This window comes from Lissotriton helveticus, chromosome 12, assembly GCF_964261635.1.
Source record: "Lissotriton helveticus chromosome 12, aLisHel1.1, whole genome shotgun sequence".
Classification (NCBI taxonomy): Eukaryota; Metazoa; Chordata; class Amphibia; order Caudata; family Salamandridae; genus Lissotriton; species Lissotriton helveticus.
The window spans coordinates 42,377,821-42,397,321 of NC_136073.1; the positions used below are offsets into that span (position 1 = coordinate 42,377,821).

The following is a 19,501-nucleotide window of genomic DNA, read 5'->3' on the forward strand; positions in this document are numbered from 1 at the left end:
AAAACATGTATGTATTTAATGTTCATACTAAGGGCAGACATTTGGGAGAACTATGAATTTTTTTGAATACTTGTAATAATCATATATTACTTTTAAAAAGAATTACACAAATCGCGGTAGAACATCATGCGTACTCGTATTGAAAAAGCTGGGCAAGCGCATCATAAGCGTACGCAAAGCCATGTGACTTTAAAAGTAGAGATTTGATTGGTTCATAACTTTTCCTATTGCGACTGTTTAAAGTTCTGTCCCATTATAATTATTAGACTTTGACTTTCAAAGAAGAAGCATTTGTTCTGAGAATAATCTCAAATAGAAGGAAGATCACCATAAGATCAATGGAGTCATCTTCCAGCAGTTCTTCAGAGGGAGATTTAATTCCTGAAGAACGTCCAAAGAAGAGGAAAGAAGCTCTAATTTGGAAGTTTTTCACTTTTCCAGAAGGTCAAAAAAAGGTTAATGCTCCAAAAGTAACCTGTAAAATTTGCCAAACAACTCTTTTAAGGGGTGATCCATGTAAAAAATACTCCTTTGGCACAGCAAATATGGTGCGACACGTGAAGAACTTGCATCCCAAGAACTTTGCTCGAGCTGCAAGACTGAGGTTGCACGAGAATCCACCTGCTACTGCACCAAGCACATCAACTGCGGCAGCAGCATTTTCAGCAAGCAGTCCACACCCACAAATTGATTCTGACTTGGCTAAAGTTAAAATTCTATGCATTTATTGCGATAAACTTTTGTGTTATGGGGAGTAGTCTATAGACTTGATGAAACGCAGGATCATTGCTGTCTTCGACATTAGTTCTTTTTTTCATTCTTTTGTTCCGCTTGGAATTTGTTGAGAAAACACAAAAAAAATACAAAAGAAAAAAGTTCTTTTTAGAACTACCTTCACTGGTCAAAGAAAGAACTATATTTCTGTGGTAGTGTGTAAAAGTTTGTTAGAATGAATGTGTAGTTCATGAATGAATATGTTACTAGTCTATGGAGAATGTGAAAGTGCAGAACTATAAGGAACTGCTACAGCATAAATCTATAAGGTGTTTATCTATAGTATACTGTAGTATGTCCGAAGTACTTGAATGTATCATATGTACATAAATATGTTACAAGTGTATGCTTAAATTTGCGCTGCTGGTGAAAGTGCCTGGGTGAATTTGTATGTGTTGGGGGCGGATTTACAATCCCCTTGTGCCTCTTTTACACAGGCGTTGCGTCACTTTTGTGACACAGCGGTGGTGCAAAAGATGTGCCATGGTGTGTGCTATTAACAATGTGATGCATCTGGAGGGTGTATTACATTGTAAAGCGCTGCACCAGAAGAGGCTTTCTTGTGCAGAAGGGGGTGCAGCAAGGCCTCGTAAAAGTGACTGAGTGAAATGTATAACATTTTATTCAGTGAGTTTTGAGCTTATGCTGCGTCAAAACCTTGCACGTGCTTGAAGCGGGTGTAAGCATTGATACAGCATTGTGAGCATAGGGCCCCAAGAGAATTGCTGGAGCTGTTATACTGGCGACCGATGTCCAGCAATAATTCATCCAAAAATTACTTTGCAATTTAGTTTTGTTATTATTTTATAATAAAAATATGAAATATAATCTATAAAATAAAAATTTATGTTAAAAATATAAAAAATTAGTATAAAAAGAAAGACATAATAATTAATACATTTATAAATTAGCATTTAAAAAACCTTGCAAATTCATTGAAAAAAACATAGGTTTCACACACGTTATAGTTAAGAATTAGCATTTAAAAAACTACGCAAATTCATTGAAAAAACCATTGGTTTCACATGTTATCGTTAGCTGAACATTTCTCTCATACAAAACCTTTGAAATTCCTCCGTTATAGTTAGCTCAGCTAACTATAACTTGCGCGCCCGCAATGCACTGCTGATGATGTCACATTACATCACTCATGACATGGTCAGTTGACATCGCTCATGACCTCACTGACATCTCAAATGACATCCTTGATGACATCAGTGATGACATCATCCAGTGAATGTGTGACTTTCTGAAAAATATTTTTTTTTTATATGCATGTCATGAGTGATGTCAATGTGACCACTGTGCCTTTAACTAGGCCGGGTCACCCCTCCTGCTCCCGACGCCTCCTGCTGCCGCTGCTCCGAGCGACCCAGCCGCCGCTGAGCCGCCCGCCTGTGCAGTTTTCCCGCTGCTGCCCCCTGCGGCCCCGCCCACCTTCAACCCATTGGCCGCCCCGCTCCCGCCACCCAGCTGACCCGCCCTTCCGGCTCCTGATTTATGACGCCCCCAGAGCGACCGCGCAGCGGACGCGCGCAGCGGACGCGTGCAGCGGGAGCGCCGAATGAGCGCCGAAGGTGCGCCAAAGGTAAGCCCGTCTGCGCCCGTCCGCGCCTGGCCCGCGCCCAGCGCCAGGACCCCTGGCCCCCACCGACGAAAGCCGACCCGATGGACCTACGACGCCACCGACCTCATCGCTCTCAACACCGGCCGAACCCCGGGATGCTACCGAGCCACACCGAGACGCACCCACGGACCCTTCAGCTGCCACTCCTGCAAGTTCACCTGCAACCGGACCCACAACACACCAGCACCCACCAAACCGAACTCCAGCAGCGCCCACCTGAAGTGCATCCTGCTCAACACCCGCTCCGTCCACAGACACGCCGTCGAGCTCTGGAACCTGCTCGACACAACCTCACCAGACGTCGCCTTCCTCACGGAAACCTGGATGAACGCCTCCTCAGCGCCCGCCATCGCCATCCCGGACGGCTACAAGATCATCCGGAGGGACCGCATCAACCAGACTGGAGGAGGCATCGCCATCATCCACAGGAACACCATCTGCATCACGACCAACACCTACGACACCCTCACACCCGCCGAGCACCTGCACTTCCAGATCCACACCAACCCCAAGACCACCCTCAGAGGCACCCTCATCTACAGACCCCCGGGACCATGCACACAATTCAGCGAGGACCTCGCCGACTTCGTCAGCCCGCACGCCCTCTCCTCCGCTGACTACATCCTCCTCGGGGACCTCAACTTCCACCTGGAGAACAACGACCGCAACACCACCACCCTGCTGGACAACCTCGCCAACCTCTGACTCAAGCAACTGGTGACCACCCCCACCCACTACGCCGGACACACACTCGACCCAGTCTTCTCATCCAGCAAGGACATCGCCTTCAGCCACGCCACGGGACTCCACTGGACGGACCACAGCTGCGTCCACTTCAGCTTCAGAAGGACCACGATCCACCATCACCAGCAACAGGCTGCACGCAGAAGCTGGAACAAGATCACTGCCGACCAGCTCGCTACTTCCCTGAGCAAGAACCCTCCCACCAGCACAACGAACCCCAGCCAAGCGGCCACCAACCTCACGAAATGGATCAGCGACTGCGCAGACTACCTCGCCCCTCTGAAGACCCCGCCGAGCAGACCCGGCAGCAAGAAAGCCCCATGGTTTAACGACTAACTCAAGAGCTCCAAGAAGAACTGCAGAGCACTCGAGAAAACCTGGCGCAGAGACCCAACACCGGACAACATGACTGCCCTCAAGCTCGCCACCCGAAAACACCACCAACTGATCCACGCCACCAAGAAAACCGCATTCAAGGAACGACTGGACAACAACGCACACAACAGCAAGGAACTCTTCAACATCGTGAAAGAGCTCTCCAACCCCAACGCCGGAAACGACATCATCCCTTTGCAAGACCTCTGCAACTCCCTCGCCTCCTACTTCCACAACAAGATCGCGGACATACACAACAGCTTCAGCACTCAACCGACGCACGCCACGACCGAACCTCTGCCCCCCACCACCACCCTCCGCGCCTGGACCCCGATCAGCACCGAAGACACCATCCGCACGATGAACTCCATCCACTCCGGATCTCCGACAGACCCCTGCCCTCACCACGTCTTCAACAAGGCCGACGCTGTCATCGCACCCCACCTGCGGGACATCATCAACACCTCCTTCGACACCGCCACCTTCCCGGAGAGCTGGAAGCACGCCGAACTCAGCGCTCTACTTAAGAAACCATCAGCCGACCCCACCGACCTCAAGAACTACCGCCCCATCTCGCTGCTCCCGTTTCCGGCAAAAGTCATCGAGAAGACCGTCAACAAGCAACTGGCCGCCTTCCTCGAGACGAACGGTTCCCTCGACCTCTCGCAGTCTGGCTTCCTGGCCAACCACAGCACCGAGACCGCCCTGATCGCAGCTACCAATGACATCCGAGCCCTGCTCGACAACGGAGAAAAAGCGGCCCTCATCCTCCTGGACCTCTCCGCGGCATTCGACACCGTCTGCCACCGCACCCTCGTGCAGCGCCTCAGCAACATCGGAATCCAGGAGAAGGCACTGGAGTGGATCATCTCCTTCCTCGCCGGAAGGACACAGAGTCCGCCTCCCCCCGTTCAGATCAGAGGCCACTGAAGTCATCTGCGGCGTTCCTCAAGGCTCCTCCCTGAGCCCAACACTCTTCAACGTCTACATGAGCCCCCTCGCAGCCATCGCACGCCAGCACAATCTAACATCTCCTATGCCGACGACACCCAGCTGATCCTCTCCCTCACCAACGACCCCGCCACTGCCAGAGCCAACCTGCACGAAGGGATGACAGACGTAGCCAAGTGGATGTCGAACAGCCGCCTGAAACTGAACTCGGACAAGACGGAAGTCCTCATGCTGGGATCCTCACCCTCCGCCTGGGACGACTCATGGTGGCCCCCCGCCCTGGGCAGCGCACCCAAACCAACAGACCACGCTCGCAACCTGGGCTTCATCCTGGACTCCTCCCTCTCCATGACCAGACAAGTCAACGCCGTCTCCTGCTTCAACGTCCTGCGCATGCTACGTAAGATCTTCCGATGGATCCCCACCGAGACCAGGAAGACGGTCACCCAGGCCCTCGTCACTAGCCGTCTGGACTACGGCAACTCCCTCTACGCCGGAACCACCGCCAAACTCCAGAAGAGACTCCAGCGGATGCAGAACACCTCAGCACGACTCATCCTGGACATCCCCCGCCGCAGCCACATCTCCGGACACCTGAGAGACCTGCACTGGCTCCCGGTCAACAAGAGAATCACCTTCCGGCTCCTCACCCACGCACACAAAGCCCTACACAACCAAGGCCCAGGATACCTCAACAGCCGCCTCAACTTCTACGCTCCCAAACTCCAGCTTCGATCGACCAGCCACGCCCTCGCCGCCGTCCCCCGCATCCGAAGAGCCACCACAGGAGGAAGGTCCTTCTCCTACCTGGCCGCTAAGACTTGGAACTCCCTTCCGACCCACCTCCGCCTGACCCAAGACCACCTCGCCTTCAGGAAGCAGCTCAAGACCTGGCTGTTCGAGCAGTAGCGGACCCCCTCCCCCAGCGCCTTGAGACCCTCCGGGTGAGTAGTGCGCTATATAAATGCTTTGATTGAGTGATTGACTGACCATGTCATGAGTGATGTAATATGTGACGTCATCAGCAGTGCATTGTGGGCGCGCAAGTTATAGTTAGCTGAGCTAACTATAACGGAGGAATTTCAAAGGTTTTGTATGAGAGAAATGTTCAGCTAACTATAACGTGTAAAACCTATGGTTTTTTCAATGAATTTGCATAGTGTTTTTAAATGCTAATTGCGAACTATAACGTGTGAAACCTTTACCGAAGAAGGGAAAGCAAGATTCCCGAAACGCGTCTGGCATATTAAGTTTGATTTGAGATGCTGAGAGGTCTCCTGCTTGCCTGCTGCCATTAAACATGCAAAGGAATAATTTGGTGTCCTGAGGTCTCTTTTCGAATGGGTTACCTGTGTTCGTTGGATATATATATAGATATATATATATCAATTTTGTTCGAACAACAAGTAAACAGTATCCGATCTAGTATACGAAAATTGTATATGTGAAAGGGTCATGAATTATATACATCTTAAGTTCTAATGTACTTGGTTTAATCGAGTGGTTTACATGGTTAACGTCATCACATGTATAAAGATGAATACATCAATACTAATAACACACCACTCCAAGATGGCGTTGGTTAATGTCAACTGCCAATAGTCCTTCCTTGATTATGAGCAATTAGTTTAAGAACATGCCGATGTCCGGTGGCTACCGACATCGAGAAAGGCTGTTTGCCGAAACACGAAGGCGTCTGTTGAAAAATAAAGCAACTTTGGAAATTGAAAATCCCGTGTGTGGTTAATTCTTTACAGCGTGGAGGATTCGAGCAGAATATATAGATAGATAGATAGATAGGGAGAGAGAGATATAGAGAGAGATATAGAGAGAGATATAGAGAGAGATATAGAGAGAGATATAGAGAGACATAGAGAGACATAGAGAGACAGAGAGAGACAGAGAGAGACAGAGAGAGACAGAGAGAGACATAGAGAGACATAGAGAGACATAGAGAGACATAGAGAGACATAGAGAGACATAGAGAGACAGAGAGAGACAGAGAGAGACAGAGAGAGACAGAGAGAGACAGAGAGAGACAGAGAGAGACAGAGAGAGACAGAGAGAGACAGAGAGAGACAGAGAGAGACAGAGGGAGACAGAGGGAGATGAGGGAGATGAGGGAGATGAGGGAGATGAGGGAGATGAGGGAGATGAGGGAGATGAGGGAGATGAGGGAGATGAGGGAGAGATATAAATAGATATATTTAGAGATATATAAATAGATATATTTAGAGATATATAAATAGATATATTTAGAGATATATAAATAGATATATTTAGAGATATATAAATAGATATATTTAGAGATATATAAATAGATATATTTAGAGATATATAAATAGAAAAATTTAGAGATATATAAATAGAAAAATTTAGAGATATATAAATAGAAAAATTTAGAGATATATAAATAGAAAAATTTAGAGATATATAAATAGATATATGTACCGTGGGACTCCCACTTTGACGACAGGGAATGATTAAAGCATGTGAATCTATGAAAGACACCAATACTGGAGAACCACAGTTTACAGGCAAGTAACTTTTGTTCTTCTGTCACATTAGCATTAAAATAGTTAGGATGAGTTGTAAAACCATCAATACCTAAGGGGGCCCATACAAACAAATACGAGGATGGGGGAAGGGCGCCATTCAACAACTTTGGTGTTCTCAGGACTCAGTAGCAACTTTAGTCACCGCATAAGGACGATACGCTGCCAGAGCAGCAGCGACCGTATAAGCATGAAAAAAGTTATAATTCGCATCCATTTGACAGAAATGTAACCCAGTAATAAGACCTTAAAGTGGCATGCAGGTTCAATTTCGACTACAAAGACCACCGGAGACCCCGCATTTGGGACCCCATGCTGTAACAAATGATGTGTAATGGCCACACGGCAATCTACTAGAATCGTGATCGGTTGAGCCATTGTATATTGTAGAAAGGGACTAGGTGGTAGCACAAAACGGGTTTAAACCTTTTTAAAATTCAAGCTTGAAAAACCTTTTGCGGACGAGCAGAAGTGCCTCGGGGGTCTCACAAATGGCTAACAGACCAAACGTTGTCGCCATGTTGCAGGGATTCTGCGTACTCGCAGAACTATGCTTGGGATTATGGGATCTTAGTAGGCAGAGACTGAGTTATCCTACCACCTTAGCACCCATGAGCCCAGCACCAACTAGCTATAATGTCTCCTACTCACTCAGAGGAACAAGTGATTAGACACCTGTGAGAAGTTGGCCTGATGTGCAGTGTTCACTATTCTAGTGATCACTATATATCAGTCCAAACAACCCTTATTGATTGGTTGTAAGTCAACCTTATAGACCAGCTATCCTAGTAGCATGGATACGAGCAGTCTAAGGCTAAGACTCTAGAGGGCGTGTTAAGCCAGCTGTTTTACCATCACATTACCCCTTGAACACCCAGTGAAAGGACACCACACAAGTGTTATGAAAATAAACAATGTATTTATTAGAATCACAACAGCCCTGTACTCTTTATGAGGACAGGGTGCTAGGCACACAACAAAACTCTTACGAAAATACTTAAGTTAGCACGTTATCCACAAATGCCCGAGGGGCACGAAAAACCATATACTCTAAAAGTGGAATGCGAACTTACTAGCAGGTAAGTACAGTACTAATAGGCTTTGGAATCGCTAGGACTTGACTATGGAATCGTTAGATTACTTCTAGGAGGCCTAGGGGACTCGGGTGCAGAGTGGGCACTCTCACGCGGGATGCGGGACAAAGTCTATGATAGCTAGTAACGTTAAAGTTAGCGTTCACGGGCGAACCCGACCTGGTAGGGAGAAAACGACAGTGGATCCTGACCCTTGGATAGTGAGGCTATGCTGGGGCACCGAAATGCCGAAGTTACCTAGCCCAGGGGATGCAGCTGCATATGTCTCAACAGACGTCGGGAATCCTCGTTGCCGGACCAGGAGCCTGGAAGAAAGATGCTGGCAGGCGACCAGTGAAGAGATTTCGAAGTGATCCAAGCCTGGATCTGGAAGATGGATGACACCTGAAAGCAGAGGGGACCAAGTTCGTGACTACTAGCCAGTAGTCAGTGGGCACCAGGAGGGCACCGGATGGTAGTCACCTCGACTAGGTGAGTGGGCGACGCTGTGCTCTGCAGATCTCACGGACCAGGAGGCGTTGTCGGCGACCAGGATGGAGAGGCGAGCTGTCCCACGATGGATGAAGCTGTCGGCGTCGAAGAACCCAGGATTGGGCAACAAAGCCTTGGCTAATTCAAGCCCACGCGGTGGACTCAAAATGGCGTCTTGAGTGGACCAGGAGGGTCCGGGGTGCTCCTCTTCTGGAAGGGAGCAAGAGCCAGTCTGGAGCAACCAGACTAGCAGCAGTGATGTCGTCGGGCGTCGTTCAGAAGGCCACAAGCCAGCGGGCTAGTAGCCAAACAACGCGGTGAGCAGCAAAAAGCAGAAGGGCCCCACGCCGATCGTGGAGATGCTGGGGGGCTGCTCTTCGGTGCTGGAGCTGCTCAGGGTCGGGGCTTCTCGGACCCCAAAGCACTCGCCAGGAAATTACTCGGCGGGCTTGCTGTGCAGAAGTCGTGCAGTCTTGGCAATAGTCGGTCCCTTGAGGTCTCGTCGCACTCACGGTTCTCAGCTTGGCTGTAGAGGTGAGTAGAGGTCGGAGGTGCCAGGGAAGCTGGGTCTTGTCGAGCTGGGCAGTCGGATTCCGGAGGAAGGACTTACAGCAGACCGCAGTGTTCTTGCGATGGTGCCTGCGGATGCAGGGTGACTACTCCTTAGTCACAAGGGAGAATCTTGAAGAAGGAAATCTTGAAGTCCTTTCGCAGAAAGTCGTGTCTTGATTCCAAAGATGATCTAATTTGGAAGGGGGCCTGCTCCTACCTTTATCTGGGAAAAGGGGGCTGGCACGCGACTAGGTCCTGCCCTATGGGTGGGACCAGGAGGGGGGTGGTTACACCCACTTCCTTGGCGGGCTTTTCCCCAGCTCAGGGTCTGGAGTGTCCCTGGAACTGGTTCAAGCCGGCCTATGCATAGTGAGCACCGGGGTGCCACTTGCAGTCACCTTCCTCTGAAGCCCTGCCTACCTAGGATACACAAAATCCTGTCTGGGACGGTGCTGGCACCGCCCCTGGCAGGAAACCCTTTGTCCTTATCTCCTGCTCTGGGAGGACTCCCAGCAGCAGGAGGGCAGACTTGTGTCTCGGTGGCAGCATCCATTTTGTGGAGCTGAAGCTCTGTTTGACTTTAACCGGGGTTAGGGGTTACATACATGTCGTGTCCCTCTAGAAGGGTGGAATGCTAACCCCGTCACCAGAATTGGCGAGGGGTTAGTATTCCAATTCGTATGACACCTTACTCGACATGTTTTGATAAAGCGATACCAGAGTTGGCATATAACCGCGAGGATTATAATGCACTTAAGAGTATATGGTATGCGATATCATGGAAACGGCTAAGGGATAGATCCCGAAAGCCGCAGACAGGCTCAGCTCATGCCAGAGCACCATCTCACACGATTCCAAGCACTCTGCCTTCAGGATTGTTAAGGCCTGCCATAGGAGTGACTGATAGACGATCTGTGTGTCCATTTTAGGGTTAGATATAGGTATACTATATCTAAAGCAAAGGGTGAGTACACCACCTTGCCCCAGCTGTCGTGCAGCCAGTTGTGTCAGTTTAGTTAGTCAGTCCAGGGGTGGCACAATACATGCTTCAGCCCCTGGGAGACTTCTGGGTGCACCTCAGCCCTGGGTACAGGGACTTGGAGAGGGCCCAGTGCCAATTCAGTACCTGAGTACAATTTGGATAGAGAGAACAGCTAGGCTGTGGGTCTGATTAGCAGGCCCACAGCCAGGGAAAGTCGTAAACCAGTGCAGCAAAAAGCAAAAATCTGGGTGATCATAGGATTGCAGACCCTACTCTCCTACAACACCCTAGAGCACAACACTCCTGACTCTCAGGAATCACGGTGGCAAGACTCACCCTTTCGCTCATGCTCTTGTACTCGTCCACAATAAGATCTGACGAAGACACGAAAAAGTTTAAAATATTTATTTTAGCTAATGTGCTCTAGTATGCTGTATACATGCCACAACTAGTAGAAAAATGCCTAACACAAATACAGTAAGCATTGCAAGTAGTACATGGCTCATACACCTGTACCCTCACCAGTGTACTCCGCTAAAGGGATGGCTTACCTATGCCATGGCAGTGGTTTGTAAGCATGACACACAGGGATGTGTGCCTTGTCGACTCTTCACTTTGTTCTGCACAAAAACGAGCAGTATGCAATGGCTGTGTGTGTATAGGTCGGTGTAGGTACAGGGCCTCTAAGTGTGGCACAATAAGTGATGCAGCCCTTTGAGGCCTTCCCTGGTCACAGTGCCCTTGGTACCTATGGTACCATTTTGAAAGGACAGACATTTGGCCAAAGAGTGCTATTTGGGTTTTGTCTTAATGCAGTTTTAGGGAAATTACATATGCCCTGGGTACCTGGTTGGGAAAACCCAGGTCACATTCATTCAAAGTACTTTTATGCCCAGGCAAAGAAGCAGCCCCCTGAGGAATTAAAGGCCCATTCCACCAGGGGAAAGGCTGTGACTACAGCCTTGGCTTGGGGTTTCCCGTCAAGACATCTGTAAGGCGGCAACGTAGGCATCTTTGCTCTTGTTTGCAAAACACTACTGCCTGAACGGTCAGGTCTGCACGTGCAGGCATTTTGCCTGCTCAGTTCTGCAGGACTTCCTAATATAGGATATTGTTCTGCAATCTACCACCGGGTTGGTATCGCTTGGGTAAATCTGCAGCTGTAAGTCTCTATCAGATGAACACTTTACTTAACTTCAGTAACGCATTATCTGATAGAAACTCTATCTAGCTGCAGATTCCTTACCGCCCCACCAGTGTCTCCCCGCTTTGCGTACTTATTGTGTAGGGCTAGGGTTACTCCCCCGTTTAGGGCCCTACTTTTGCACAACTACGTCCGTTACTACGTGGCTCTGCGCTTCTGCATGGAAATAATTGAGTGCAGACGTCCACATGCCTGGGTTGTGCCTCTATAGGCACTGCAACGTCATAACTGACTCTACAGACGACATCACTCTGAGCCGAATGGTGTCACCCGACGGCGCACACAAGGGGTATTGCTCAGCAAAAGTTTCTGGATCCAGCCTTACGCCTCAGAAATTCAAAGGTAAGGAATCTGCGACAAGATAGTCTCTACCGGAGATTGCACTACCGAAAGTAAGTAACTTGTTTATCAAAGCCAGTATTGTCTGTATGCCTACAGCACACTCAACCCAGGATATGCTTGCTCTATCAACTAGTCTTCACCATCAATTTCCAAAAATCGCATCTTCAGCCTTTACAAATTCAAACATGTCTAGGAGCTACCCTGAACACACAGCAGGGGCTAGCTTATCCCAATTGAGTTTCCAAACAATGCTACCATGTTTCCAACCCAATCAACAATTGACACTCAGAACAGTCAGGTGCCTCCTTGGGATGATGGCATCGTGCATCGCCATAGTAACTCATGCACACCTGCACATGTCAGCTTCAGGGATGTCTAGCACTACAATGGTCTCAGTTACAGGGTCATTTGGAAGATCTAGTGTTGGTAAACATTTGCACTCATAGCTCGCTCTAGTGGTGAAACACAACCCGACCAAAGGGTGGCATTTCATTAACCCTGGTTACCCAAATCATCCTGACAGCAGACTCATCACTCACAGGCTGGGGTGTTCACTTACAAAATCTCAGTTCAGGGTCTCTGGGACAACAACAGGTCTCTACATCAACTACCTGGAATTTCATTCTGTCCACCTAGCATTGAAAGGATGCCTACCTCATTTTATCGGCAAAGTTGTCCTAGTCCTACTGGACAATGACAACCATGTACTAGGTACAAAAACGGGGGGGGGGCGGGGGGGGGGAGGAGGCAGGCTTGGGGGAGGGACACTCCAATTACCACACCTATCTCAGACCATTTTGTGTTGGGCTCTACATTACAATATTCATTTCTTTGCGGAACACCTTCTGGAAACAGACTACTACTTTGCCAACTTTATCAGCAAGATGCAGCAACAAATCCACAAGTGGGAACTCCACCCCAAAGTTCACCCCTACTTTAACAAGTGGGGGTTTCCACACATAGATCTGTTCGCAAACAACACAAAATGCTGAAGCTTGGCATCCAGTTTCCCACATCCACTATGCAGGTGCAATGCTTAATGAATGGGATATTTGCAAATACTTATCTGCCTCTCCCTTGTGTTCGGTTTCTGGTTCGGAAGCTCAGGTAAACATCCCTCTTTAAAGAACCTGTAGACCTATTACCATGGTGTGCTCTGCAGCCAAAACGTTATAAATAAATAAATGGGGAAAATGTATTTTACTGTCGTAATGAGAGTATTGATCCATTTAATACTACTATACACAAACATTGTTTTACTTGTTCCATTTGCAAAATTGTGGTTTGACTTTTACGTCCATTAGACTACTCTTAGTCGGAGCTTATCTTCAAAATAGAAAACATTTGTCCTTATTCAAGCTGCCAGTCATTAAATCCTTTCTAGAGGGCCTCAAGAGTAAATCCACCTCGGATTCGACCAGCACCAATGTGGAATTTAAATATTGATTTAATAATACTTATGGGCCCACTATTTTAACCCCTGCATAATTGTTGCTGTACAATTTCTGTTTTATGTAAAGTAGCTTTCCTTATAGCCAGCACTTCACTTAGGCATGTTGGTGAGGTGCAGACCTTAACCTTAGAAGAAATTTTCTTCCAGTTACACAGCGATAGTTGTGCTTCACACAAACCCTCCACCGTAGTCAGTTGAGCTCCCTGTGTTTTCTCATACTGACAGTAGCAGAGCACTCCATACTCGAAGTAAGAAGATTGCTTATGTTGACGGAACAAAAGACTTTCGGAAAACAAAGCAACTTTTTGTTGCTTTTTCACAAGGGGAGAATGCCCTCTGTTCTCGTGGGTTTGTAGGTAGGACTTTTGGGAGGGAGGGTTTGGGCTCGGTCTCCAGCGTGCGGACACGCCTTTAGGCTTTATAAATTTGTTTTAATTTATTATTCCCACACTAATGAAAGGCCATATACATGTGTGGGATTTACCCATTACATAGTAAAATACATTTAGTCATGCAATGCTAAAGCCCAAAGTAATTTACCCATGCCTCCTGGAACACATTCCACACACAAAACAGGGGGTTCAATGACTTCTATGTAACATCCTGATATTTGCAAAGCAGCTACATGGTCTACACCACCCTTGACTAAACATTGTGTGGATGTTTTAGCACTCCAACATGCTAAAGTATGACAGTCTGTGCTAAAAACCCTTTCAGACAATTGCAACACCCACAGGCAAGCCACTGCTTTTAGTGGGCAGGCTATACAAAGCTTGTGTATTCACAGCCACACATGCCTCAAATGGATTGTTATCCTGTCAGCATCTATTCTTGGCTTGTAGCGCTGTAGAGTCACATGTGCCTTTCCTCCTCTCTGGACACTTATGAGCGTTTCAATCCATAGTAATCTTTATTTTACATGCATGGCCATCTCTATTTCTCTACCTACTCTATACTCCAATCTCACCCCTCTGCCTGAAAATAATCGAACAAGGAGTCGATGCCCATGCGCAGTATTTCCAAGAGGTGTGTCACTACCTCGTGACCTAAACACTCCTGTGAACAAAAACAAACTGCATACATCCGGACCCAACACTAGATGGCTGAAGTATGAAAAGCATCTGAATCTACAGCACAGCATGCCAAGAACAGATGCTTACTGGTTAAGTAACATAATATTTCTTACTGATTGAGCAAATACATGTCTTCTAAACCAAAACCGGGTGTAAGTTGATTTGGCTTTCACCTCAAGCGCTCCATTTGAATAAAAAGTAGCCCTTCTGAGTTAGCAGCTATTACATCAACTAGACCAGTAGTTTTTAACCTGTGGCCTGGGGACCCTTGGGGGTATGCGAAGCTTAGTCAGTGGTATGCAAAGACTTAGAAAATTAAATCTTGTCAGATTAATAAAGCATATATAAAAAGAAGCAAAATTAAAAATTGTACGCCCTCTGTAAATGTTAGGAATTTGAGATTGAAGTCTAAACATTTAGGCACTATACGGAGATTGATTTGTGGTAGGAGTGCAAGTCCAACAAACAGAATATAGTATGGACAGTGAGTGGCCTCAATTGAATTTAGAAAAGCTCCAATTTTCCCATTAAAGTTTATAGTATTGACCATAGACCTGTCCAGGTAAAGCAACTGCTTTTCATATGTACTATGAATATTGTCTTTTCAGGATATAGTTCTTTGCAACCTTTTTATTTGAGTCCTCGATTGAGCCGTGCTTTAGGCCTGTGCACAGTGCATAAATAGGCGTCTGTTAGCAATGCACATCCACTGTTCTAACTTACTGACAGCATTTTCATCCAACAAAAGGGCTTATTGTTTTGGAATAATTGATAGTGAGAAATGTAATGTGGATAATACAGGTCCAAAAAGATGAATGGCTGGGTGAAACAAGCTTTCCAGTAGTTGGCAGTGAGTTCGAGCCAGGCTAACTACTGGAGTTACTATAGGTGAGAAATATTTCCTTTGGTTTGATGCTTAAAATGCAATTTCCTTAGGCTTCAGGCCTTTAGCATCCAGATGAATTGCCCTTTGCGTTTGCTTTTCTACATTAGTTCAGGAATTTCCTCTTTATGCAGAACATAAGTCACTTCACATAAACAGTGCAAAGTTGCGTGTAGGTTTTACCTTAATGCATAGTGCTGCATTCCAAAAGGCTTGGTCATAAAAACATGTCTTTCTTGATCCTTTAGCACGTGTTGTATTTGAAGACACCAGTGCTACTGCCCGAAAAGAGTTTGCACGCTCAGACAGCGACAACTGGCGAATTCTTCGTGAGGAACAGCAACAGCAACAGCAGCAGCAACAACAGCAGCAGCAGCAGGAAGAGGATGATGAAAATGGTTGGAGACTGGCTGTGGCAAGACGAGATAGTGAAAGGTGGCGATCCACCAGCCCAGGTGAGTGAAATGCAGGAATGTGTGTTTAGTGCTTATACTCAACAGCACCATATGCCAGCCAACCGATGTATGTCATTGCCTACATATGGATACCCAGCAGCCATGTTTATCAGCTTTTCTCTGAATGGGAGACCGCAAAGGTTCAACTGTCATTAGTTAATTCCTTTAAAGTAAGATGGCCATTCTGAATCATGGTTATGATTTAATGAGGGGAGGGGAACGAACCACAATAGTGTCAATACCAGAGTCTCAGGGATAATTTCTTTTGAGACCCTCAACCACGTGATCAGTCTGCTGTGTATGTATCCTCCATTTAGTGTGGTTTGGTGGATAACGTCATCATTGGGTCTGTCATTTGAGTGTCCCGTTCTCCAAGTGACTGCATAATCTCCACCAGGAGGTTGACTGTCTGGATACCAACAGTGGTGAGTGTGTTAAAATTATCTCCGATCTTGTAGGTAAATCTTTATTTGGGGAACTGTAAGAAAGTGGCTCTGCATATACTGGACCAAGTAAGGTACAGTGTGCAGAGTCCACAGTCCCCAGAGGTTTGGCAGAGGCTAAAGTTAGATATAACCTTACACTCTAAAGTGGCAGCTTGATCGAGCAGTAAGGCAGTATCAAAGGACAGTGTAAAGCATTTGTTGTACACACTCAGTCAGCTAATGGTCTCACACTCAAGAACTGAACTCTAGGCCAATTGTTTTGTATCAAAAGATATTGTATTGTAATTGCATGTACCCCAGTATTGGAACTTTCATAGATTCCCATGCTTTTGTATCATTCCCCGTCATCGGAATGGGAGTCTCGGTAACAAAAATACCATAGCTGTAGGTACAAAAGATAAAGGAAAAAGGCCTAGGCCTCATTCCTTTTTGTAGCATATCACCCTCTTTTTGTAAAAGAGATCAAACTTAGGCATCAGCCAATCAGAAGTGCCTCACCCCTTAGAACCTTCCTGAAGGAACCTCAGAGCCTCAGATTTTCTACCGCACTTTGTGCTTAAGGTAGTCTCCTTTGAGCTCTGCTCAACTTCTACTCTTCAAGGAATTTCTTCAGGATTTTTTTCTTCAGAATCTTTTTAGATTCACTTCAGGATTGTTAGCTGCCTTTCAGGATGTCTGATATGGAGAAGAAAAAGGCCCTTTTCAAGCCATGTTCCACCTGTGGCAAGAAAAGGCTTTTTGTGGAGGATAAGCACAAAGACTGCATCTATTGCCTCTATCCTGACCACAAGGCTGCGGACTGCAAGATCTGTCGCACCTTTTGGACCAAGACCCTCCGGGACCGTGAGGGTAGACTTCTGACATGGCTCCAGAAACTAAAATCCAGGAAGGAGACTGTCTCTAGTGACACTGAGGATGCAGCGTCGGTCTCCCTCAAGAAGGTCAATGAAGAGGGGTAGCCCTTCTTCTGTGGAACGATCTTCTAAGGCCTCTAAAAAGACCCCCAGTGAGTCTGAGAGCCTAGAACCCAGCAAATCTACTTACCGTGGTGAAAAGGAGAGGGTAGGACCTGCTACGCCTTCCAAAGGTGAGAAGACTGCCTCAGCCTTCAAGAAACCTTCTTCCCAGTCTTCTGAGAGGAGTTCTAAGTCCTCGATGACGAAGACGTCGACGGCGGAGGTTCAGTCGACGAAGAAATCAAAATCGAAACTGTTATCGTCGACTATCCCGTCGACGGGAGATTCGTCGACGAAGGAACAGTCGACGGCAGGTTCATCAGTCGACGGGAGATTTGCCGACGACGAAGGCGCCGACAGTACTATCCTCTGAAAAGAGAATTACAATTTCCGTGACAAGAATTACGCCGGAGATGACCTCTCCAAGGACAGTGTCCCCCTGCTACCAACTATACTCTTTCAAGTAGGGGAGTCAGAGGAGGATGACCAGGACTCGTACAGCTACAGCTATGCCATTAGTCTCTCCCAACTTCTAGTCAAATGCCAGGAGACTGACTCTGAGGGCGAATACGACCAGTAGGAAGTTGGTCATTGTAGGAGAGTAGGCTCTGCAATCCTATGATCACCCAGATTTTTGCTTTTTGCTGCACTGGTTTACGACTTTCCCTGGCTGTGGGCCTGCTAATCAGACCCACAGCCTCGCTGTTCTCTCTATCCAAATTGTACTCAGGTACTGAATTGGCACTGGGCCCTCTCAAGTCCCTGTACCCAGGGCTGAGGTGCACCCAGAAGTCTCCCAGGGGCTGAAGCATGTATTGTGCCACCCCTGGACTGACTAACTAAACTGACACAACTGGCTGCACGACAGCTGGGGCAAGGTGGTGTACTCACCCTTTGCTTTAGATATAGTATACCTATATCTAACCCTAAAATGGACACAGAGATCTCCTATCAGTCACTCCTATGGCATGCCTTAACAATCCTGAAGGCACAGTGCTTGGAATAGTGTGAGATGGTGCTCTGGCATGAGCTGAGCCTGTCTGCGGCTTTCAGGATCTATCCCTTAGCCGTTTCCATGATATCGCATACCATATACTCTTAAGTGCATTATAATCCTCGCGGTTATATGCCAACTCTGGTATCGCTTTATCAAAACATGTCGAGTAAGGTGTCATACGAATTGGAATACAAACCCCTCGCCAATTCTGGCGACGGGGTTAGCATTCCACCCTTCTAGAGGGACACGACATGTATGTAACCCCTAACCCCGGTTAAAGTCCAACAGAGCCTCAGCTCCACAAAATGGATGCTGCCACCGAGACACAAGTCTGCCCTCCTGCTGCTGGGAGTCCTCCCAGAGCAGGAGATAAGGACAAAGGGTTTCCTGCCAGGGGCGGTGCCAGCACCGTCCCAGACAGGATTTTGTGTATCCTAGGTAGGCAGGGCTTCAGAGGAAGGTGACTGCAAGTGGCACCCCGGTGCTCACTATGCATAGGCTGGCTTGAACCAGTTCCAGGGACACTCCAGACCCTGAGCTGGGGAAAAGCCCGCCAAGGAAGTGGGTGTAACCACCCCCCTCCTGGTCCCACCCATAGGGCAGGACCTAGTCGCGTGCCAGCCCCCTTTTTTCAGATAAAGGTAGGAGCAGGCCCCCTTCCAAATTAGATCATCTTTGGAATCAAGATACGACTTTCTGCGAAAGGACTTCAAGATTTCCTTCTTCAAGATTCTCCCTTGTGACTAAGGAGTAGTCACCCTGCATCCGCAGGCACCATCGCAAGAACACTGCGGTCTGCTGTAAGTCCTTCCTCCGGAATACGACTGCCCAGCTCGACAAGACCCGGCTTCCCTCGCACCTCCGACCTCTACTCCCCTCTACAGCCAAGCTGAGAACCGTGAGTGCGACGAGACCTCAAGGGACCGACTATTGCCAAGACTGCACGACTTCTGCACAGCAAGCCCGCCGAGTAATTTCCTGGCAAGTGCTTTGGGGTCCGAGAAGCCCCAACCCTGAGCAGCTCCAGCACCGAAGAGCAGCCCCCCAGCATCTCCACGATCGGCGTGAGGCCCTTCTGCTTTTTGCTGCTCACCGCGTTGTTTGGCTACTAGCCCGCTGGCTTGTGGCCTTCTGAACGACGCCCGACGACATCACTGCTGCTAGTCTGGTTGCTCCAGACTGGCCCTTGCTCCCTTCCAGAAGAGGAGCACCCCGGACCCTCCTGGTCCACTCAAGACGCCATTTTGAGTCCACCGCGTGGGCTTGAATTAGCCAAGGCTTTGTTGCCCAATCCTGGGTTCTTCGACGCCGACAGCTTCATCCATCGTGGGACAGCTCGCTTCTCCATCCTGGTCGCCGACAACGCCTCCTGGTCCGTGAGATCTGCAGAGCACAGCGTCGCCCACTCACCTAGTCGAGGTGACTACCATCCGGTGCCCTCCTGGTGCCCACTGACTACTGGCTAGTAGTCACGAACTTGGTCCCCTCTGCTTTCAGGTGTCATCCATCTTCCAGATCCAGGCTTGGATCACTTCGAACTATCTTCACTAGTCGCCTGCCAGCATCT

General features: G+C 47.9%; 1 protein-coding gene across 1 annotated transcript in view; it reads left to right on the plus strand.

The window, feature by feature from the left end:
- The window catches only part of GIGYF1 (GRB10 interacting GYF protein 1), a 1,662,840-nt gene that overhangs the window by 494,722 nt on the left and 1,148,617 nt on the right, over window positions 1-19,501 (plus strand). The window contains exon 10 of the mRNA XM_078668650.1: window positions 15,329-15,535. Coding sequence (XP_078524776.1) covers window positions 15,329-15,535 — 207 coding nt within the window. The remainder of the gene's footprint in view (window positions 1-15,328; window positions 15,536-19,501) is intronic.